Source organism: Impatiens glandulifera, chromosome 2 (assembly GCF_907164915.1).
Source record: "Impatiens glandulifera chromosome 2, dImpGla2.1, whole genome shotgun sequence".
NCBI lineage: Eukaryota > Viridiplantae > Streptophyta > Magnoliopsida > Ericales > Balsaminaceae > Impatiens > Impatiens glandulifera.
Window position 1 is genome coordinate 59,331,669 of NC_061863.1, and position 21,113 is coordinate 59,352,781.

General features: G+C 31.0%; 6 protein-coding genes and 1 long non-coding RNA gene across 8 annotated transcripts; 6 read left to right on the plus strand and 1 right to left on the minus strand.

Moving 5' to 3' along the window:
* Positions 1–108: 108 nt before the first annotated feature.
* LOC124925084 (serine carboxypeptidase-like 2) lies at positions 109–2,173 on the plus strand. The gene is made up of 6 exons (XM_047465057.1): positions 109–230; positions 302–438; positions 1,329–1,381; positions 1,465–1,531; positions 1,934–1,974; positions 2,042–2,173. Exons 1-6 carry the CDS (start codon positions 109–111, stop codon positions 2,171–2,173), a joined length of 552 nt encoding a protein of 183 aa, XP_047321013.1.
* A 1,034-nt stretch (positions 2,174–3,207) lies between these two features.
* On the plus strand, positions 3,208–3,464 carry LOC124928119. The gene is made up of 2 exons (XR_007098455.1): positions 3,208–3,274; positions 3,365–3,464. It is a non-coding gene; the product is annotated as an uncharacterized LOC124928119 (long non-coding RNA).
* Positions 3,465–5,469: 2,005 nt separating this feature from the next.
* LOC124925970 (4-hydroxy-3-methylbut-2-enyl diphosphate reductase, chloroplastic) lies at positions 5,470–7,993 on the plus strand. Its single transcript, XM_047466120.1, has 10 exons — positions 5,470–5,770; positions 6,052–6,248; positions 6,356–6,535; positions 6,625–6,756; positions 6,838–6,912; positions 6,990–7,095; positions 7,164–7,258; positions 7,335–7,520; positions 7,614–7,700; positions 7,776–7,993. The coding sequence occupies exons 1-10, from the start codon at positions 5,518–5,520 to the stop codon at positions 7,839–7,841; spliced, it is 1,377 nt and encodes a 458-aa protein (XP_047322076.1). The 5' UTR covers positions 5,470–5,517; the 3' UTR covers positions 7,842–7,993.
* A 1,133-nt stretch (positions 7,994–9,126) lies between these two features.
* On the plus strand, positions 9,127–10,541 carry LOC124927289 (mitochondrial inner membrane protease subunit 2). Of its 2 annotated transcripts, none has more exons than XM_047467682.1 (5): positions 9,127–9,261; positions 9,333–9,537; positions 9,621–9,693; positions 9,881–10,046; positions 10,239–10,541. In XM_047467682.1, the coding sequence occupies exons 2-5, from the start codon at positions 9,381–9,383 to the stop codon at positions 10,341–10,343; spliced, it is 501 nt and encodes a 166-aa protein (XP_047323638.1). In that variant the 5' UTR covers positions 9,127–9,261; positions 9,333–9,380; the 3' UTR covers positions 10,344–10,541. The 2 variants fall into 2 exon arrangements, with proteins under 2 accessions (XP_047323638.1, XP_047323637.1); XM_047467681.1 differs by having other exon boundaries at positions 9,162–9,258.
* Positions 10,542–11,035: 494 nt separating this feature from the next.
* On the plus strand, positions 11,036–13,160 carry LOC124927288 (rhodanese-like domain-containing protein 4A, chloroplastic). Its single transcript, XM_047467680.1, has 4 exons — positions 11,036–11,891; positions 12,012–12,114; positions 12,444–12,689; positions 12,829–13,160. Exons 1-4 carry the CDS (start codon positions 11,176–11,178, stop codon positions 12,880–12,882), a joined length of 1,119 nt encoding a protein of 372 aa, XP_047323636.1. The 5' UTR covers positions 11,036–11,175; the 3' UTR covers positions 12,883–13,160.
* A 597-nt stretch (positions 13,161–13,757) lies between these two features.
* Positions 13,758–16,414, minus strand: LOC124927287 (cytochrome c biogenesis protein CCS1, chloroplastic). Its single transcript, XM_047467678.1, has 6 exons — positions 15,938–16,414; positions 15,627–15,846; positions 15,404–15,515; positions 14,729–15,270; positions 14,397–14,637; positions 13,758–14,305 (listed from the first exon to the last, which is right to left on the minus strand). Exons 1-6 carry the CDS (start codon positions 16,329–16,331, stop codon positions 14,141–14,143), a joined length of 1,674 nt encoding a protein of 557 aa, XP_047323634.1. The 5' UTR covers positions 16,332–16,414; the 3' UTR covers positions 13,758–14,140.
* A 1,868-nt stretch (positions 16,415–18,282) lies between these two features.
* LOC124927939 (cysteine-rich and transmembrane domain-containing protein WIH2-like) lies at positions 18,283–19,109 on the plus strand. The gene is made up of 3 exons (XM_047468452.1): positions 18,283–18,437; positions 18,605–18,809; positions 18,912–19,109. Exons 1-3 carry the CDS (start codon positions 18,392–18,394, stop codon positions 18,955–18,957), a joined length of 297 nt encoding a protein of 98 aa, XP_047324408.1. The 5' UTR covers positions 18,283–18,391; the 3' UTR covers positions 18,958–19,109.
* The last annotated feature ends 2,004 nt before the right edge of the window (positions 19,110–21,113 follow it).

Consider the following 21,113-nt stretch of genomic DNA (forward strand, 5'->3'; position numbering starts at 1 on the left):
CGGTAAGTGCTTGTCTAGAAGCGCCGCACCCCACCATCATCTTCCTCTGAGTTTTCCGGCGATCGGAAGCAGAGTCTCCGGGGAGTTTTCCGGTCGATCGTCATCATCATGTACTGGTTCTTCTTCTTCCTTCTACTTCTGGTGGCGGCGCCCGGATCAGTCGCCGGCGGAGAACTTGTAAGGCGTCTACCAGGTTTTGACGGCGATCTTCCCTTCAAGCTCGAAACAGGGTACTGCGATCATTAATTAATTAATTAATCATTATTATTATTATTTAGATGATTAATTATTGTTATTGTAGATACATTAGCGTGGATGAGGTAGAAATGTTTTATTATTTTGTGGAATCAGAAGGAAACCCTAACAAGGACTCCCTTTTCCTATGGCTCACCGGTGGCCCTGGTTGTAGTGCTTTTTCTGGCCTCATCTATGAAGCTGGTAAGTATATAATATTATATATATATTTTTGAATGGAGCAAAGTTAGACTATACATAATAATAGGGACGAGCATTGGATGGTTTAATCCGAAATTCAATCCAATTCGATACTTAAATACTAATTCGGTTAGTATTGGATATTTCGGATTGGACTGATATCGGATCGAGTTCAGATTGAATTAAATCGGATTGGATTAGGATTATCCAAATTATCCAAACTATCTAAATAAAAATATATTTTTTAATTAATTTTCTTTAAATTAAATTTCATATCAATATAATATATATTTTACAAGGATATTATTTTTATATTTTTTATTATTTTATTTTTTTCTGATTCAAATTTAATAATAAAAAAAAAAAATTTAAAATTGTTGACTAATTCAAAACTGATATATATAAATATTTTTTAGTTTGGATTATTCAAACCATTTTTATTCCAATCCGCTGTATTAATTAGTAAAATGGTTTGGATTACGGATTGGATAAACTTAATTTTGATTTAATACGGATCGGACAAAACGGATTGATTTTACCAATTTACTCACCCCTACATAACAGATAGATAATAATGAATATCTACTTTTATTTTATTTAAAACGTTTTTAAGTGAAAATTGAACTATATCATATTTAGGAGATTGAAAGATATAATTGTTGATGTACATTAAATTATTAAGGTAATTTAATTTTTTTTTTATTTAAGGAGAACTAATATAACACATACAATCCTTGACAAAAAAAAAAATATTTTTGTAGATTACTTTTATTTACTGTATTTATAACATTTCTTTTTTCATCTTAATTAATTTCCTAAATTTTCAAATTAAAAAAATAATTATTCATCAATTTGAATGGAGGGTTTAGGTCCTTTGGAGTATAATTTTGAAGGGTTTGGTGGTGGTTTACCAAAATTGAAATACTACCCTTATGGACGAACAAAGGTAAATAATTAATTTGAACATAAATGATTTAATTGATTAATTAATTAGATTAATTTGATTATGATATTATTAATTGCTTGCAGATATCTAGCATGATATTTCTCGACGCACCAGTGGGCACTGGTTTCACGTATTCAACAACAACAAAAGGTTGGCATTCAACGGACTCCATTTCGGCTGATCAATCTTATAATTTTCTACTTAAGGTGATGGATTAATATTCGGGTTTAACTAATTAATTTGTTTTCGATCATTGAATATTAAACGTCTGATCATGATCTTGTTGTTGCATATATATATATATATATATATATATGAATGCAGTGGCTGGATCAGCACCCACAATATGCTTCGCTCCCGTTGTTTGTGGCTGGCGATTCGTATGCTGGTCTAATTGCTCCACTTGTTGCTAAAAAGATAGCAGATGGTGATTATAATCTTATAAATTCTTTAATTTTCTCTTAATTTGTTTACTTTTGTATATACTTTGAAATAACATGTATAAACAAAAACTCTATACTTAAAGTTGTGATCCATTTCTATATGTAACAGGCAATGAAAACGGGAGACATTCATTTCCTATCGATCTAAAAGTAAGTATTTTGTTTATATTAATTGTTTATCTATTGATTAAATTGATGCATATAATTAAATGATTAGGGTTACTTGGTGGGAAGCCCGTTGACGGATTGGTTCATCGACTTGAACTCCAGGGTACCTATGGCTCATAGGATGGGAATTATTACAGATGAGCTCTATGAGGTACCTAAATATACTTACTTAATCAAATGATATGATTTGAAGTTTAAAATATGTTTTTAATTAATTAACTAATTATATAAATGTAGAATGCAAAAGTGAGTTGCAAAGAGAACTATATTGATGTGAAGGGTGCAAGTGAAGAGTGCAAGCTTGCTCTAGCTGACATTCAAGAGGTGATTTATTTCTTTAATTATTGAAAAATTATAATATCAATTTGAAATTTGTTGGTGTATATATAGTGTATGGTAGATGTGTATCACGGAGAGTTTTCGAAGCCAAATTGCGATGATGAATATTTAGATCGCAAAGGACTCGTGAAAAGATCTTTGGGTGAATGCCCCTCGACATCTCCTCAATGCCTCGACTCCAATCTCTCAAAGAACATGGAATCTACCTATTGCACCGTAAGTCTCGCCAATTATCAAATGATCACCTCGATTGATATTGTTGGCTCCTCGATTGTGATTATATATGGGACATGCAGGAATACAGGCTTATGCGCAGTGACATATGGGCAAATGATAATTTTGTTCAAGAAGCGTTACATGTTAAGAAGGTAAATATTATTATTTTATATATATACGCAATTAGTTAAAACGATTAGAAATTGTGATTCTAGCTAGGTTAATAATAAGTAATGCAGGGAAGTATTGGAAGTTGGGTGAGGTGCAATAAGAGTTTATCGTACTTTAGTGACGTGAAGAGTATTGTTAATGTCCATAAAGAATTACTTACCGACCCTAAACTCCAACTCAAGGTTCTAATTGAGAGGTGCGATAAGTGTATTTATATTAATAATTAATTAATCAATTCTCATTCATATATACATTTAATTAATTTAATTCCCTTATAGTGGGGATCATGATCTTACTATGCCATTTATCGGGACATTGAAATGGATAAAATCAATTAATCTCACCGTCACCCACAAATGGAGGCCATGGTATATCGATAATCAGGTTGCTGGGTAAGTATGTAATTAATTAATAAAAAAAACTTAATTCCATCTATATATATATTTATATATAATATTCATAAATAATAATAATCAATTAATTTAATTATTTCAGCTTCACAACAACTTACTCAGATGTTCATGAAAATAATAATCTGACATTTGCTACAGTAAAGGTGCGTACGAAGGCAAGCAATTAATTAGTAGTAATTTAATTAATTAATTAATTATATATCTAATTAATTTATAATTATTAATTACTACAGGGCGCTGGGCATCCGGCTCCAGAATATTACCGGCAAGAAACTTACTATTTGTTTGAGAGATGGCTTAACGGTCATCCTATATAAAATATTAATTACTTAATTACCTAGATCCAATTAATTAATTAATTAATTAAATAAGATAAATTATATGACTTTTCTCGGTCAATCAAAACATTTTTAATCACATTCTATAATATATATCTTATCTTATGAATTTGTTGTAATCCAGTCAGATCAATTTGGTATTAGGTAAGATCAATTCTGTATTAGGTAAGAATGATTTTAAAAGATTGATTTTTTAAGTTGAATTGAAACTAATGATGTGTAATGTTGTACTAAATTTCAATATTAATAAAATTAATTTTGAAAAATCCTATGAATCATTATTGTTGTAAAAATTCCCAAAAGTTTAATTAATATTAATATTATATATTTTCATAATCTTAATTAAAATTATGTTAATATTAATACTGTGATATTTTTATTTAATATGTAGTTTTTACTATTAGATTTCTTAAATTGACATTAGTTTAATAGAGTTGGAAAAAATCAGGTAATAAATAGGGAGCTAATTCTTGGGGGTACTTTTGTAAATAAGATCTAAATCAAAATTAATGATATAGATGAACATTAAGAAAAAAAAAAAAAAAAGTTAATATTAAGATTCTCATCCACACATATATTATGTATATAGCATTTCTAAGGGCAAAATGATGAAAAAATAATAGATATATTTCAAAGTTTGATAATCAATATTTTTTAAAAAATTATTAAATGAAAAAAATCACTTAACCCAATAAATAATTTGACCAATTTATTTTCAATGTAAAATAAAATAAAAATTATTATTATTAGAAGTGACAATTATTATTTTTTATAGTTAAATATATTTAATTGATAAATGGGTAATTAAGACAAATAAATTAGTGATGAAAAAAACTTAATTTAAAAAGATAAAAAAAAAAAAACTTCCAGTATTGATTTGAATGTTAGGTGGAAGATTAGAAAAATAGAGGACGGAGAAAAACAATGTTAATGTTAGAAGTGAGACGAGACAATATTTTATTATTAAATTTGAGACAAAATATGTATTATTTTTAGTTTTATTTATTTATTATTAATTTAAGACTTTGTTTGGATGATTGCATACGAAAATGGATAAATTTATTGATTATGTAAATTTTACAATTTTTTAGTTTGATCAAAAAAATCTCATTATAAATAACTTAATTTTAATGCAATTATATATATGTATTTATTTATGGAAATTTATAATTCAATAATAGGGTGTACTAATTCAAATATTTATATATAAATAAAATATAAAATATTTTAATATTTTAGTTAATAAATTAATTAATTTAATAAATAATAATAAAAATAAAGTAATATTTGATTTTTGTGAGTAATTTAAATAACCCAAAACTTAACCTATCTTCATCTTATATAAATAAAACTGTAACTCAATTATTATTTAAAAAAAATGGAATCCAATAAGAGAAAGACGAAAGGATCCTCTTTAGCAATCAGCCAAAGACTTTGGTTTGAATTATCATTTATTCTAAAATAAAAATAAAAATTGATTGAGGTACGTATTTATCCATACAGAGAATGTAATAAAGAGAAAATATCTAAAATAAATATTAGTCTATTTATAAATTACTATATGGTTACAATTTTTTTTATTAGTCTCAAAAGTTAAAATTAAAATAATATTTTTTATTTATTTATTAATATAAATTTGATTTTTAATTTTCTTTTCATATAAATATATATTCATTATTGATTTTTATCTTAATCATGATATATATTAATATTTTTTAATTTTGTCACTATCTTTTTTAATAATATTCAATTAGAAAGTAAAAATAATTTTAATAAAGTTTATATTAAATTAATTTTTTAAAACAGTAGGTGAATGAAAAATAAATATAGTTAAAAAAGTTGACTAAAAATATAAATATTATATTGATTAAGAAAACTTTTATAAGAAAAGTCCTCATTTTATTATTATTGATTTAAAAAAGTATATGAAGGTTGGTAAAATAAAGAAAGAAAAACATGGATCATGATTTTAGGAAATGGAATAAAATGCTCACCACAAACAAAACTAACTAATATTTGGACTTCTCTCTCTACTCTTTCACTCTACAATGGCGATCAATCTGCAACTCTGCCGTTTTCCTTCCCTTTCAGACCTCTCTCTGAAGGAGACTAAACTTTTCTCATGCCGGAAGTCTCTTCTCCGTGTCCGATGCTCCGCCGGCGATTCTTCATCGATCGCCATGGACTCGGATTTCGATGCCAAGGTTTTTCGCAAAAACTTGACGAGGAGCAAGAATTACAATCGCAAAGGATTCGGACACAAGGAGGCGACTCAAGAGCTTATGAATCGCGAGTATACTAGTAAGTTTAACGATTTTGTTATTTTCTTTCTTGTCTGTTTGATGAGAAAACTACAAGAGGATTATAGGATGCAGTGATTATTTGTTCTTGCTTCGATCTCGTTAACTTTGTGATCCGATCTTGTTGTTTCATATCCGATGCATGATTAAGCAGCTTAAAAGGAAATATCTATGCTAATTGCTAAGCGTTGCTTTTCACAATTTTGTAGTTTATTTGTTAATTAGTAAAACTAGATTAGATCATGTTTTTGTGCTTAATAGTTCTGGATGGGAGAATTTCAGGTGACATTATAAAGACATTGAAAGAGAATGGAAATGAATACACATGGGGAAATGTAACTGTAAAGCTTGCTGAGTCTTATGGTTTTTGCTGGGGTGTGGAGCGTGCTGTCCAGATTGCTTATGAAGCTAGAAAACAGTTTCCTGAAGAGAAACTTTGGCTTACAAATGAAATTATCCACAATCCAACCGTCAATAAGGTCTATAGATATTTGTTTCTGACTTTCAACCAAACCCTAATTTCTTGTATATCTAAAGTTATATTTCATATTCTGTCATTGTTGAAGTGAATCTATTGTTCTGACAGAGGTTGGAGGATATGAAGGTTCAAAATATACCAATCAAGGATGGGAAGAAACAATTTGATGTTGTTGATAAAGATGATGTTGTGATGTTACCAGCTTTTGGTGCTGCAGTTGATGAGATGTTTATTTTGAATGAGAAGAAGGTTCAAATTGTCGATACTACTTGCCCATGGGTTTCAAAGGTTATCATTCTTTTGTAGACATTTTGTTCTGTTTTGATCTCAATGCTTGATGATCTTCTTTGTTATAAGTTCCATGTTCCTTTTTGAAGGTCTGGAATAGCGTAGAAAAGCATAAGAAGGGGGATTACACTTCGATTATTCATGGCAAATACAATCATGAGGAGACTGTAGCAACTGCATCTTTTGCAGGGAAGTACATCATTGTGAAGAACATGGCTGAGGTAAAACAGTCAAAAATAAAATTTTCCTTTTCGAGTTCTAGTGTCGCACAGATTGAGATTATTGGATTCATTTTCTTTCAGGCAACTTATGTTTGTGATTATATACTTGGGGGTGAGCTTGATGGATCTAGCTCTACCAAAGAAGCTTTTATGGAGGTACAATTTTCACTTATTTCTTCCCACAAAATATTGGTTTATTTATTTAGTCATCTCATAAATTTTGCTTGTTACAGAAATTCAAGTCTGCATTTTCGGAAGGGTTTGATCCAGACACTGACTTGGTAAAAACCGGCATTGCTAATCAAACAACAATGCTCAAGGGTGAAACAGAAGAGATTGGTTAGTCACTTTACTGGAAATGATTGCATTGAGTAAAATGGTTTCTTAATGTTTTTTCATTTTTGCAGGAAAATTGATTGAGAGGACTATGATGCAGAAATATGGTGTAGAAAATGTGAATGAGCACTTCATGAGCTTCAATACCATCTGTGATGCTACTCAAGTAATATATTTATTTTCTTATATTATATTTTACTGTAAAGGATTATCTAAAAAGTGGAAACATTTGATGAACGCAGGAGCGACAGGACGCAATGTATAAGCTGGTGGAGGAAGATCTGGATCTTATATTAGTTGTTGGAGGATGGAATTCAAGCAACACTTCTCACCTACAAGAGATTGCAGAGGAACGTGGTATTCCTTCTTATTGGATTGATAGTGAGAAGAGAATTGGTCCTGGAAACAATATAAGTTTCAAATTGATGGTAATGGAATTTGTTTCTTTTTACATGTTATAAATATCGAAACACTTCCTGCTCCTGTCCTGAATCCTGATGAATCTGAATTATTTGAAACAGCATGGTGAACTGGTTGAGAAGGAGAAGTGGCTACCGGAGGGTCCTATCACTATTGGAATAACTTCTGGTGCTTCAACTCCTGATAAGGTAACTGAACCACTTCCCTCCCCTTCCCTTCATCTATCTCGGGTTCGATTCTCATAATTTTGTTTTGTTGCGTAGGTTGTTGAAGACGTGCTCGTGAAGGTGTTTGATTTGAAGCGCGATGAAGCTTTACAATTAGTGTAAGTTAAGTTAAGTTAAGATTGTGGGTAATAATAATCTGATGAGAAAATGTAATAAACATGTGATGTCAATAATAATATTATAACAATGTAATAGTGAAAGGGATTTGATTCATCTGGGCCTCTGGCTAGTGTTTAAATCTTATTGTTATATGGTGAAATACAGAAATTATAACAAAATCAACTTTTGAGAGAGGATGGCAGAAACTTTTAAAAAAATAATTAATTTAAAACAACATTCATTTTTTTTTTAAAGATTTCTATAAAACTACATAATGTAAGGCTTGTGTCCCATCTTATAATTAAGTAAGTGACTAGTTCTTCTTTTTAAAAAAAAAAAAAAAAAGTGAATACCAATAATTTCTTAATATTTAACCATTAATGATAAATTATATTACAATAAGGAAAATATATGAACTTTTTTAAATGTTAAAAATTTATAATATTAGAGCTGTAGTGAATGATACTATTAGTAAAAAAAAGGTTGAAAGTTATTATATTCTTGACTGCACTTCCTACTTTATGAGGGGTGAGAATCACGTGTTACCGCATTCAAAAGATAAATGGTGAATAATTTTTATAATTTGAATAACACTCTCTACTTTTGGTAGGTCATTTCTAACTAATACATTATATTTTCTCAAGTTTGTATATATCATTATCTTAGCAGCAAATTAGATGAAATTGTCTGATTTGCAATTATTACTCTTTTGTTTAATAAAGAGTTTTTGAAATTAATATTTTATTTTAACGTCCTCTTATATATATTCTTTATTGATTTGTTTGGGTTTATCATTATTTTGATTATATATTTAGATGATCAGTTATTTTATGACAAAATATTTTTCGGCGTTAGTTACCAACTCAAAGTAAGGACAATTTTTACCGTCGTTCAAAATTTTTGATAAAAATTCTTCCCGACACTGCATAATTAGTTTGTTGTTTGGCATTATTTTATTTTTATTAAGAGACAATCTTAACCAATTTTAAAATTGTTTTATCTTCTTCATTATAATTTTTTTTATAAAATCATATTTAGTTGTTATCATTTTTTAATATTATTTTTGTATAATTTGCAAATTAATATATTTCCTTATTTGAATTAATAAAAAATAAAAAGAAAGAAAACATGGGTCGGTTGAGTATTTAGTGGGTCGGATCAGGATATTTAATAAAGTTAAAAAAAAAAAGGTTGGGAAAAAGATTGAAATTGACAAAATTTGAAGGAGTAAAATGAATATTAATTTTTAAGTTTAGAACCCAAAATGAACTTCTTTAGAAAATAAAACATTGAGCCATTTGCTGCAACTCATCAAGAAGGTAACGGCGGAGAGAGGAAAAGGGGGAAAGAGCAGAATTACACCATTAGAGAAGAGAAGAGAAGAAAATTGACAATCAAACAACGAAGAAGAAGAAGAAGAAGAGTATGTAACCCTAGATATATATATAACATATGTATATTCATCTTGACAATTTGTCTGAACTTTTGATGCAGATGGAATTTATTTATTCTTGAAATGCATATATTTCCCGAGATTAGGATATGGGGAGTGGAGGATTTTTGTGGAACTTGGCTAAGAAATACGTCACATTTGGACTCGTAGCTGTTACCATCTCAGACCGCTATGTCAGCGTCAGTCCAGTTAGAGGAGAATCTATGTCTCCAACATTCAATCCCCACGGTTCCAAGGCACTGCTTGGTATGTATGCTAGATTTTTTAAAGTTGAATTGGTCATGTTTTTGCTCTTGAGATTCAGATTTACTTTGTTTGTTTTGCTGCAGATGATTATGTTTTAGTGGAGAAATATTGCCTTGAGAAGTACAAGTTTTCACGTGGTGATGTGGTGATTTTCAGGTGATTGATATTGTTTCCTGTTGCTTTTTTCCATAATTGATCAAGGCAAGCAACAACATTGGGATCAAATTCTTCTGCTTTTGTAATAGAAATTATCATCTGAAATATGCCATTTTTGCAGATTCTTTTGCTTAACAATAGAATTCCCTAGTTGTTGTGAGTGACACTAACTGAAAATCATCTGCAGCTCTCCAACTGATCATACACGAAAAATCGTTAAGAGAATAATGGCATTGCCCGGAGACTGGGTAGGAAATCCTCGTGCCTATGATGCTGTGAGAGTTCCTGAAGGACATTGTTGGGTGCTTGGAGACAATTCTGCTTCTAGCTTGGATTCCAGAACATATGGCCCTGTAAGTTTCTTTTTCTATCCCCTCTTGATTTGGCAATTGGCATGTTTGTTGTTGATCTTATTGGGTACTTTTTTTTTTTTTCATTTACCCTAAATTCATGGGGTCATACTGCAACTATATGGTTGAAGAGTTAGAACAAAGTTGGTTATTTCTTTGTAGTTGTAATGGGATTAACTTTTATTAATGGGACAGATTCCATTGGGACTAGTATGTGGAAGAGTGACACACATAGTATGGCCTCCTCAAAGAGTTGGCAAGATAGAGAGAACAATAACTGAAGTCGGCGTGCCATTTTAACCGCATTCAAGTACTTATTCCGTTCTTACATTTTTCATTTGATTGTTGAAGACTCTTCCAAAAGGCTCTGCTATAAATGTGTTTTTTTTTTTTTCAGTTTCCTAATTCCCCGAAAGATCTTGAGAATTGGTCAAGATCTCTGTGGGGATGTATGTAATACTTACACTGATATTTGTTTGGATAGACTTTTATGTTTCATTGTCTTCTACCCTTTACATATTCAGCAAAAATAATCTTCCTAAAACAGATTTTGAACCTTTCAAGACTCGGGGGAGAATTTTCTGTTTGTTTCAATGAACAATAGTTTGGTCTGTAATCAAAAGTTCTAATGGATAATGATTTAGATTATAGTGTGATTCTTTTTATTTGGTATGAATAGTTTTATTGTCAATATTTACCTTCTTTTTTAGATTATTAATATCTTTATAAAACAAACATATATAGTTTTTTTAGTTCATAATTCATTTACCATAGACTATGTTTAAATTGAGGCTAGCTTATAATTGGAATTCTTAGTTTAGTTATTTGGGAGTATTTTGTGAAATTGAAATGCATTGTAACTCTCTTATTGAAAATTCTTGTATTTCATTTTAAACCTAGTATTTATTTTTATAAATATTTTTTAAAATTTTGGAAACTTCTTGATTGGGATAAGGAAGGGGATAATGTCAAAAGGCACCAATCCTCCAACCAATGAGAAGTTCTCATCAACCCTTAGCTAGTAACTGCCATTGCAAGCAAAACAGAGTGAATTTCTTCTTCATCTCTCTAAATGGAGCGCTCGATTTTGATTAGATCGTTTTAAAACGATTTGGGAAGACAAGCAACAACAATGGAGGTCTCCTTTTCACCATTGAAGGTCTTCTTTCCCACCAGGTCTTCTTCTTCTTCTTCTTCTTCTTCCTTCATAATCGAAGCCACCCTTTCTTTCAAAAATCAATTTAAGAAAACCCCACAAAAACCCTTTCTCAAATTCACTCCTTCAACACCAAACCCCATTTCCCTTTCCAATTCATTAAACTCCCATCAGTCATCTACGCTTCTCCCTGACAAACCCTCTTCTTCTTCTTCTTCATCCTCGATCAACAAGACAAATCTTTTCCACCTCACTTTTCTCTCCACAACCCTTTCTTCCGCCGTCTCTTGCTTTGCCGCCGACACCGTTCTACCGGCAGAATCCTCAAACAAGATTAATTTGGAAGCAATTGTGGTCTCAATTGATAACTTTTTCAATCGGTACCCATTCTTTGTTGCGGGAGTTACCTTCATTTGGCTGGTGGTTATTCCTCTAACAGAAGAATACTTGCAGAAGTACAAATTCATTTCCTCCATTAATGCTTTTAAGAAGCTTAAGAATGACCCAAGTACTCAACTGCTAGACATCAGGGATGATAAGAGCTTGCAATATATGGGTTCACCCAATCTGAAAATCATGAACAAGAATGCGTTGCAGGTTGAGTTTGTTGAGGGTGATGAAGATGGGTTTGTTAAAAAAGTTCTGGAAAAATTCCCCCAGCCTGCAGATACTGTAATTTGTATTCTAGACAAGTAAGTTTTTTTGTTTCCCTATACAATGGAAATAACTAAAGTAGTTTCTAAATTAATGAAATGGAATAAGATGTTCATTCCTTTTGTTTCTCTGTGTGTGTGTGTGTGTGTGCAAGATAGTTTTGATGGTAACTCCATGAAAGTTGCTGAGTTACTTGTCAAGAATGGATTCAAAGAAACATATGCTGTGAGAGGTGGGATCCGAGGCAAAAATGGATGGCAGGTAACATATAAACAAAGAAACCCTAATCCAGACTAGTGTAGTCATGTTCAATTCCCACTGAAATCACCCTTTGATTGAAGAGTAAGAATGAGTTCATAACAGTGGGATGTTAATAAATATATGAATATGAGTCTAACTAAGTTATCTCGATCGGACTGAAAACACATATTTTAAATAAATTTATTAATTGTTTCTCATCTGAATTTGGATTCAGATCCATAAAGTGTTTCGAAATGGGATCATTCAACTTATTTGTATTACCATGTAGATGAAAATAATTAAAATGATATTGTTCTTGGCTTAATCATAATCTTAATATATTCTTGCAGGAAATACAAGAAAATCTTCTCCCTCCATCAGTTCATATCTACCCCAAGAAGAAGAATGAGAAGGTGAAAAAACAAGGACAGTTGGACACGAATGGTGGGGTGAATCAGTCAGATATTAACGGCCAAGCTACCCCTTTTTCAACTAGTACCGATTCAGGCACAGACAATGGGAAGCCTAATAATAACATTGTTGGTGGTGGTTATGTAATGAAGTCTAGTTCTAGACCATCTTCACCTTACCCTAATGTGAGTCCATGAATTCTTTTTTTTGAAAAAGTGACTCTTTTTGAATACATGTATTTTTCTTTAATAAATAGTGGAAATGGCAAATCTGATGGTGCCCATTGACAAAAAAAACTAAACAAAGTATATTATATTATTACAGTACCCAGATTTGAAGCCGCCTTCTTCGCCAACTCCATCAAAGCCTCGAAGCTGACCAACTGTCATTGGTTGATTTCCTGGTCAAGTTATTTATAGCTGAGTTTTCTGAGACAATTTTGGTAATTACATAATTGGTGTTTTAAGTATTATTATGTATGGTATGGTATGGTGCAAGTAAGGATCAGAGGTTGTGCATTCATTCATTTCTTTTCTTCTAAAGCATGCTGTTTAATCAAAACAGCTTTCTTGTTTGTTGTATTTCAAAGCTCCAATTGTAATGAAGGATGTAACAGTTCTATATGTATCATATCATAAATCAACCAAATTTCACCAGAGTTTCCTATTTTTATTCTTGTAACATTGTTCATTTTAAAAACTTGTGCCTATTTGGAGCTGATGACTCTTGTTTTGGATTTGTAACTTTTGTCGACCATTGTCAGAATTTGTGCTTATTTGGTTCAATTTTCCCTATGAAAAAGCGTAAAGACAATAAAGGAAAGACGAGATGGGGAAACCAACCCAAAAGGGAAACACAAAAGATCAAAATAGCAAAGAAATGAAGAAATAACAATGTCCATGATAATCCCATAGAAGAAATTGTATACCATTGTACAAGCAAGAGTAAGCACACAAAGATTGTTCACTAAACAACAAAAGGTGGGATCGATTTTTCTCAACCATCAATAAAGAAATTATTTGTTGATGTTGATGATGCCTTTCTTCTTAAGAATAATCTATGTAAGTTTACCATCATAAATAACACTCTTTTATGCATTGTGATTGGTGCTTTCTTTAGAATTGAATCATATGTCTTCTTTGTCGAGCCAAACAGCATAAGCTCTTTGGTTGTTGTCTCAGAAACCAAGAGGTCCCTTCTGAACAGAACATTGTGATAGAACCCATCTATAATAACACCTTTTGAACAGAACATTGTGATGAATACTGCCATTAAATAGTCCATTGGCCTTATTGAAGACAAAATCTCAATAATATGCATCCATAATTACATACAGAGAGTTGTAACCCTAATTCATTTTCATCAATTACACTGTCAACCAATTCATTCTTTAAAAAAAACAATAATAAAACTTGCAGCAGTTTTGTAACAAAATAATGGTGTCTTAGATTCTTCTTCATTATATATCTCCCATGTAAGATCGTGTTGCTTGATCTTAAAATGCTGTTATCTTTATGCATTGGAGAGGTGTCACCATGAATTGCAACGAATGTTGAGTGATCTCAATTCATTTTCTCAGTAACAAAGATAATTCCACTTGAAATATGTAAAAAGAAATGTTTGTTTCAAGCTCTTGCTAGCTGATACTATCAGATTTTTGCACAAGAGATGATGATGATGATGTTTCAACAATCTCTGGTACCAGATCCAACAAGAGGTTCATCTCATCTGGAAACTCAACCTTAGCTCGGTTTGTTTTTCCTCCAACTACAACTCTTGTTCCATCTTGTAAAGCCCATACCTTTTTTTCCATCAATTCATAGTGACAGCTAAACATAAATAACTGTTTTAAGGAATTCAATAAATTTTATGAACTGCGTTATGATTGATACCTGTGAGTGGGATAGAAAACTGATGCAAGTTGTAAGCATCAAAGAACCAAATCCAGCATAAACTATGGGCACACCAGGATCAGTCTTCAAATCCAAGCCAGTACTACCAATGGCATCCAAAATAACAATCTTTACTCCATCAATTTCAATTGGAAGGTTAGAGTTTGGTCTTCGAACACCCACAAACTTCCCTTCTTGATCATACAAAATTATCGATTGCAAATCCCGAGCAAGCATTGATCTAAAGCATAAAACAAACATATAATTATGAATGAAATTAAAGGTTTTACTTTCACCCAATTAACAAAAGAAAATGATATCTAATTACTTACATCCCCTTGACACTAGTAGAATCATTATTATCTCCAATAGGAAGGAAAGTCCCAAAAAGTTTCTTATCTCCACTCAGTTTCAAACGTGCCATAGGCAAGTTAAAAGGTCCTTCGTCATCCTTCATAACTTGTAAAGCCGATATGCTCCAATCAGTTTGGTACATGGTTAATCCACCATATCTCACTGGATCATTCACGCTCAACGTTTTTCTCATCACTTCTTTCCCCTCCATATCATATAACGATAGATCACTGTGAAATTGGCGTACATCGCCACTATCGTAGTAATCCATGTAGAAACTGTTGACATGAACTTCAGTATTAAATGCATCAGTTGGGACAGAGAAAACCCCATTTGGTCTCAACACATCTCCAACTACAAAGTTTAGACCCTGAGGAACTGTGATTGAACCTTTGAAACTTGCAGTGGCAGTTAGGGTTCCACCTACCATTATCAGAAGCATTGCTATATGCACTCCTATTGGAGCAAACCGACCAGCCAGACCTCTGAAGGCATATAAAGACGGCCCTTTCATGAAAACCTTGTTGCAAATGTAGGCAGCAGCAAGCAAGATGTCAATACACAACACCAGAGAGATCATATACTAACAAATTCACTACAAATCTATTGCCGTATTTAGATGATGATGATGATGACAAGGTGTGTAAATGTACCTCATATCCAGATCCCATCAAAATGACGCCCAAATCTTGTAAAGAAGCACTTGGAAGAATATCTGAGAATTCTTGCTTGCGAATTGCCTCGGTTGACTTCATGAATGACCATCTGGAGGCAGATAGATACAAACTATATTAGTAGTTCATTCTTTTTCTTGTTATTATCTAAAATAATTAATCAATGGAGGAAGAGTAGTTTGCAGATAAAGCAGAGAGAGACCTTCTTGCTACCTTAACCAGAGGAATTTGAGTTGTGTATGTACATGCCATGAGTGAGGCAGCTAGTAAAACCAGCAATGAAAGGAATATAGGTGATGAAAACATATGATCAAAGCCAAGAGTGAGAACCCACTTCCAAGTGAAGAATCCAAAGACAGGATTATCTTCCGGGTATTTATCAAAATAGTAATCAGGTTTTTCACCTTGATCAATTAAAGTTCCTGTGAATGAACCATCTCTCAATTCTCAGTTCAAACAAACAAACAAACAAACACACTATGAAATACTACTAGAGAATACATACATACATACCCAATCCCATCAAGGTAGCAATTGTAGCCATTTCTCCAATAGCCAAAGGCAAATTGGACAGGATTGACAGAACTTTCCTCTGCAATTTCTTCAACGACCGAAAATTATCCCCACTAACCTTATCTTGCTGTCCTGCATTTTCAGTCTTCCCGGTGACACCGTTTTTCTCCGACGGCGGTGGAGCGGATGCTGGGGAGACTATGATTTTATTGGCTACGGTTTTTTTACCTTTGGCGTTCTTGAGTTCGCAAGTAATAGAAAATAAAGGAGCCTTCTTGCAGATGAATTCGAAGTTGCGGGAGAAGAGGGGATTTGCGATTAGCCGTGTTCCACGCTTGCATGATGATTTGGGTATCCTCGTTGTTATCGAAAAGTTGAAGCTTAGAGACTCCATTGATGAGACTGGAGGAAGCTCTCTAGCTAAGATTTCCCTTTTTGAGCTATCATCGTCTTCCCTGCGCGATTTGAGGCGCGAGATTAACGATAGATAGTTTATCCTGAAGATATTTTATTTTATTTTTTTTAATATGAATTTCTAACGTTATTTATATACAACATATTTCTCAATATATTTTATTCATACGACCTTAATTGCTACATAAATAAATGTTTTAACCGACCATAATAAATATTTAATAATTAAATAATACAAAATATATTTTTACAAGGGAAATTTGAGTAAATGATTTTAAAGATTAGACTATTTGACTTTTTTTGACCCCTCATAAAAAAAAACACGTTAGTGACACTTTTATATTTTTTGACGAAATTATCCCTGTCGTGAGACTTCCTCTATCGCGAGATATAACCGGCATTCGCGAGATGATTTTTTTTTTTTCGTCTCGCGACTGCCGGGTGCGTCTCGCAACGGGAGCATTTTCGTTCAAAAAAATAAAAGTGTCATCATCGCTTTTTTTATGCGCTGACACTTTTTTCAAATACACTAATCTTTAGTGTCATTTGCTCCAATTTCCCTTTTATGTTTGACAACAAAAAAAAAAATACTTAAAAACATTATTATAACATTTTTGGTACATTATTTTTCTTTGAATAATCCTAATGCATGTTCTTTAGTCATGTTGGAAGCTAGTCATATGTGTTAATCTAGTTGATTTTATTTATTTGTGCTGAATTAATGGAGTTGAGTTCTTTTATTAATTTATATTTACAAAATTAATCACCAACAAATTATTTTATAGAGTTATTTCAAAAACATTGGAAAGACAAAATATTGGTCTAATATCCCCATTAATACCATCATATTTTATATACAAACTTAAAAGTCTTGCATTTTATTTCAATAACTCTATTTTTTCTTAAATTTAATTCTCATTCAAAATACTCTAAGAATTTTAAGGTTGTGACTAAAGAAAATGTTTTTTCATTTCGAAAAAGAAAATAAAAAGTGATGCCTTTATATAATTTTATTTTGAAAGGAAAGAATAATTAATTGGAATTGTTACTTTGCTTCTTATTTAAAACAAGAGTATTATAATTAACTTTGTTTCAATATATGATTAATTATAAATAAGGATGGCCTACATAATAATTATAATTCCAAATCCTCACTAAGAAGAATATGACAGCCTCTATTCTTCCATAATTAATGTGGATGAAACGCAACGGTAACTTATTTTTGGAACGTTCAACAGCTGGATTTATTATTAATATTTTTTTTTTGGCAGCTGGATTGATTATTACTTAAGTTTTATAATTTAAATTTTTCGGCCCGGCACTAAATGATAGTCACTTTTTAACTGGAATTCCATTTTAAAGTTTAATTAGATTAACTAATTATTGCACTTTTTGAGTTTTGTATCAGATTTTAAATTGGGTGACAATATATTATTATCTATAAAAAAAAAATGTGGAAATTTTGGAGGTGATGAAAATTTTGGCTATTAATTGTTCAAGATTTAAAATATATTAATATATAATAATAAATAATTTTAAAAAGAGAAAAAGAAATTAAATATATTTTAATATTTTAATTGATAATTTATTATGGAACTTTAAAAATATAATAGATTATTTGAAAGTTGTTTTAAATAGTTAAAATATTATTGAATAAAAAAGTAATTAAATTATATTAAAAAAATAAATAAATAATTTGTTTAATTAAAATTAAAAAAAAAGTAAATTATATATATATACTTTTTAAAGTAACGTTTATTTAAATAATTGTTGGGAGGACTTGTTTGGTAGGTTGCATTAAAAAAGCGAATCTTGTAAATGACAATAAGCAGTTAACAAACAATGCCGAATAAAAAAGAAAAAGAAAAAAAGCATAATATTCTCTTTCTCTCTCATCTCTGGATAGGCGGTAACTTCCCATCGTCCTTAGTGGGCCTCGTTATAAACGGTCTCCAAATCCACTTTTTTGATCGCCTAAATTTTCTCTGTCTTTCAATATATATATTTATCAACCCTAAAACAATCTACACTATCATCATCATGAGTTACTACAATCAACCTCCAGTCGGTGTTCCCCCTCCTCAAGGTTAGATTTTTTGTTATGGGTTTTTGATTTTGAGTAATGGGTATGTAATATTATTATTAGATCTGAATAGATTAAACGATTTACTTGGATGGATCTGTTGATTGAATGGATTTTGATAAAGAGAAGAGAAACTAGGGTTTAAAATTTGATCATATATGTTTTGACAGGTTATCCTCAAGATGGTGGATATGCAAAAGATGGTTATCCGCCGCCTGGATATCCTCCTCAAGGTTACCCTCCGGCGGCGGCAGGGTATCCTCAAGGCGGTTATCCTCCGCAAGGGTATCCTCCGCAGTACCCTCCACAATACGGCGCTCCTCCTCCTCAACAACAACAACAACAGAGCGGCGGCGGTGGTTGTCTTGAAGGCTGGTATGTGTGAATTTTTTATTTTGATTTGTTTTGTTTATAAAATTGTTTCTGAATCTTGAATGAATGGATTAAATTAAATTATTGTTTGTTAATTAATTGCAGCATGGCTGCATTGTGCTGTTGCTGCCTCTTGGATGCCTGCTTTTGAAATTTGATTCGGAGAGAACTTTTATTTAGAGATATGTTTGTTTCTTCTTCAACATGTACTCAAATTTCCTATTATTTTTATGAAATTATTGAAACCTGACAATATTATTATCATATGCAATTATTATTGTTTATTGTTTTTGTTCTCTTCTTTTAAAGAAGGATTTCATGTCTGTCCATCACTACTGCTGCGCTGTCTTACTTAGGACTTATTCGAAGGAAGAGTTTTTTTTTTTTAGGTTTTTTATTCGGATTTTATCCTAAAAATACTTGTTTTTGTAAAAATGAAGAAAAAATTGGTTTTTAAAATTTGAAAACTAATTTATCCTTGATTTTCGAGGATATAATGTAGGTAAAAAAATGATAATTTAGAGAGAGGTAATAAAATTATAGGGTAATTTTTATATTTAAATGATAAAATTATTTGATTTGATGTTAATAAGATGTTTGAATTTTGGGATAAAACGATCTCTTAGTGTTTAAATCTCTTCCTATTCTATAAAGCTATTCTATAAAGAGTAGAAAATTTCATATTTTCATTCAACTTTGAACTCTTTTTAATACCATATATATTTTATACTTCACTTTTCAAACTCTTTTTTGTAATTAGAGATGTTCCAAGAAAGATTCCGGATCATGGGTCATCATTGGGTGGAGATGCTATTTTTCCAATATTAAAAAGAAAAAATATTAGTTAAGGATGATAAGTTATTTTACAAGTCTTCAACTATATATTAGACTACACTAGTCCCCTTTCAAAATATCTATTGTATTAGACTAATCTAGTTAATGTTACCCTTTATTAATAATGTTAAACACATATTTTAAGCACAATAAAAAGTATTATTAGACACAGTTTTATAAGATAACATTTAATAATTCTAACTATATTATTGTATTATTAGTTAATGTTAAACACAACACATATTTTAAGCACAATAAAAAGTAGATTGAATTATGTTATGTCTACCAAGAATTAATTCACACATATAATAAATATACAGTAAACAAGTTAGATGATATCTTCTCTAGCTTAAGGATGTGTGAAACTCAATTGTAAAGTGCAAAACTATGTCTTTTTTAAAATAATGAGCTTCAGTCTTCCACCGAAACCATTTAAAAAAACAATAAAATTATATCTTTTTAAAATAATTGGCTCGAGTCTTCGCACCGAAACCATTTAAAAAAAACAAGATAAATATCTTTTAAATTGTGGAGACTCCCACGTTAACTTTCATGACTCTTTACTCCACACCTTCCAATCATTTAAAAAAAAATGCACACTAACCACACAAATTGTGAAACAATCATGATTTACCAAAAATCACCGGTAGCAGATCTAAGCAAAAAAAAAAAATAACATTTAAAAAGGCAAATTAATATTAAATTCTCTAGATTTAATACAAATAATTCTAAATCAAATCCTATCAATTTCAATGAATTTCGTTTTAATATCATTTTAAAACATTAAAAATCAAAGAAATTAGATAATTAGCCATATAGCATACTTTTTCTATTAAACAAAATCTATTTCTTCATATAATCAAAATAATTCAACTATTTAACTTATGACAATATCATAACTTGTACCAATTTTGTTTTAATTTTATCCTAGAGGTAAGTAGTCTATATGAGACACCAAAGAATAATTACAAAATGTATCACTTTATTTTTACATCAAAACAAACTTTTGGTAAACCGGAAAGTTGATATTTGGTGTCTCCTCTCGATTGAGTTAAGGCAAAACAATAGAGAACAAGTCAAGTCGAGGTTCCTACAATCATGGATTAAACGATAGAACAAGTCAAGTTAAGTCAACTCTAACAACATCATCATGAGTTACTACAATCAACCTCCAGTTGGTGTTCCTCCTCCTCAAGGTACTACTACTACTGAATCCTCTTTCATTATAGATTTTCTTTATGGGTTTTTGATTTTGAGTAATGGGTATGTAAGAGATGAATAGATCAAACGATTTACTTGATGGATCTATGGATTGTGTGGATCTTGGTATAGAAATGGGGGGTTTTGATCATGTTTTGACAGGTTATCCTCCTCAAGCAGGGGCGGAGCCAAGTACAAGCCGGCCCGGGCTGTAGCCCGGGTAGCCTTAAACAGGCTGTATGCATTTTAGCAATAACGACGGTAATTACCGTC

Coding starts and splice junctions, on each gene's coding strand:
- LOC124927939 (XM_047468452.1), top strand. CDS start 18,392: ATGAGTTACTACAATCAACCTCCAGTCGGTGTTCCCCCTCCTCAAG. Junction 18,438..18,604: donor CGGTGTTCCCCCTCCTCAAG/GTTAGATTTTTT, acceptor ATGTTTTGACAG/GTTATCCTCAAGATGGTGGA. Junction 18,810..18,911: donor GGTGGTTGTCTTGAAGGCTG/GTATGTGTGAAT, acceptor AATTAATTGCAG/CATGGCTGCATTGTGCTGTT.
- LOC124925084 (XM_047465057.1), top strand. CDS start 109: ATGTACTGGTTCTTCTTCTTCCTTCTACTTCTGGTGGCGGCGCCCGGA. Junction 231..301: donor CCCTTCAAGCTCGAAACAGG/GTACTGCGATCA, acceptor TTGTTATTGTAG/ATACATTAGCGTGGATGAGG. Junction 1,532..1,933: donor GTATTCAACAACAACAAAAG/GTTGGCATTCAA, acceptor TATATGTAACAG/GCAATGAAAACGGGAGACAT.
- LOC124927287 (XM_047467678.1), bottom strand. CDS start 16,331: ATGGAGTCTCTAAGCTTCAACTTTTCGATAACAACGAGGATACCCAAA. Junction 15,516..15,626: donor CTGGTTAAGGTAGCAAGAAG/GTCTCTCTCTGC, acceptor ATCTGCCTCCAG/ATGGTCATTCATGAAGTCAA. Junction 14,638..14,728: donor TCTACTAGTGTCAAGGGGAT/GTAAGTAATTAG, acceptor TTTATGCTTTAG/ATCAATGCTTGCTCGGGATT.
- LOC124925970 (XM_047466120.1), top strand. CDS start 5,518: ATGGCGATCAATCTGCAACTCTGCCGTTTTCCTTCCCTTTCAGACCTC. Junction 6,757..6,837: donor TTGTGAAGAACATGGCTGAG/GTAAAACAGTCA, acceptor ATTTTCTTTCAG/GCAACTTATGTTTGTGATTA. Junction 7,521..7,613: donor ATATAAGTTTCAAATTGATG/GTAATGGAATTT, acceptor TATTTGAAACAG/CATGGTGAACTGGTTGAGAA.
- LOC124927289 (XM_047467682.1), top strand. CDS start 9,381: ATGGGGAGTGGAGGATTTTTGTGGAACTTGGCTAAGAAATACGTCACA. Junction 9,538..9,620: donor CGGTTCCAAGGCACTGCTTG/GTATGTATGCTA, acceptor GTTTTGCTGCAG/ATGATTATGTTTTAGTGGAG. Junction 10,047..10,238: donor ATTCCAGAACATATGGCCCT/GTAAGTTTCTTT, acceptor TTAATGGGACAG/ATTCCATTGGGACTAGTATG.
- LOC124927288 (XM_047467680.1), top strand. CDS start 11,176: ATGGAGGTCTCCTTTTCACCATTGAAGGTCTTCTTTCCCACCAGGTCT. Junction 11,892..12,011: donor GTAATTTGTATTCTAGACAA/GTAAGTTTTTTT, acceptor TGTGCAAGATAG/TTTTGATGGTAACTCCATGA. Junction 12,690..12,828: donor CATCTTCACCTTACCCTAAT/GTGAGTCCATGA, acceptor ATATTATTACAG/TACCCAGATTTGAAGCCGCC.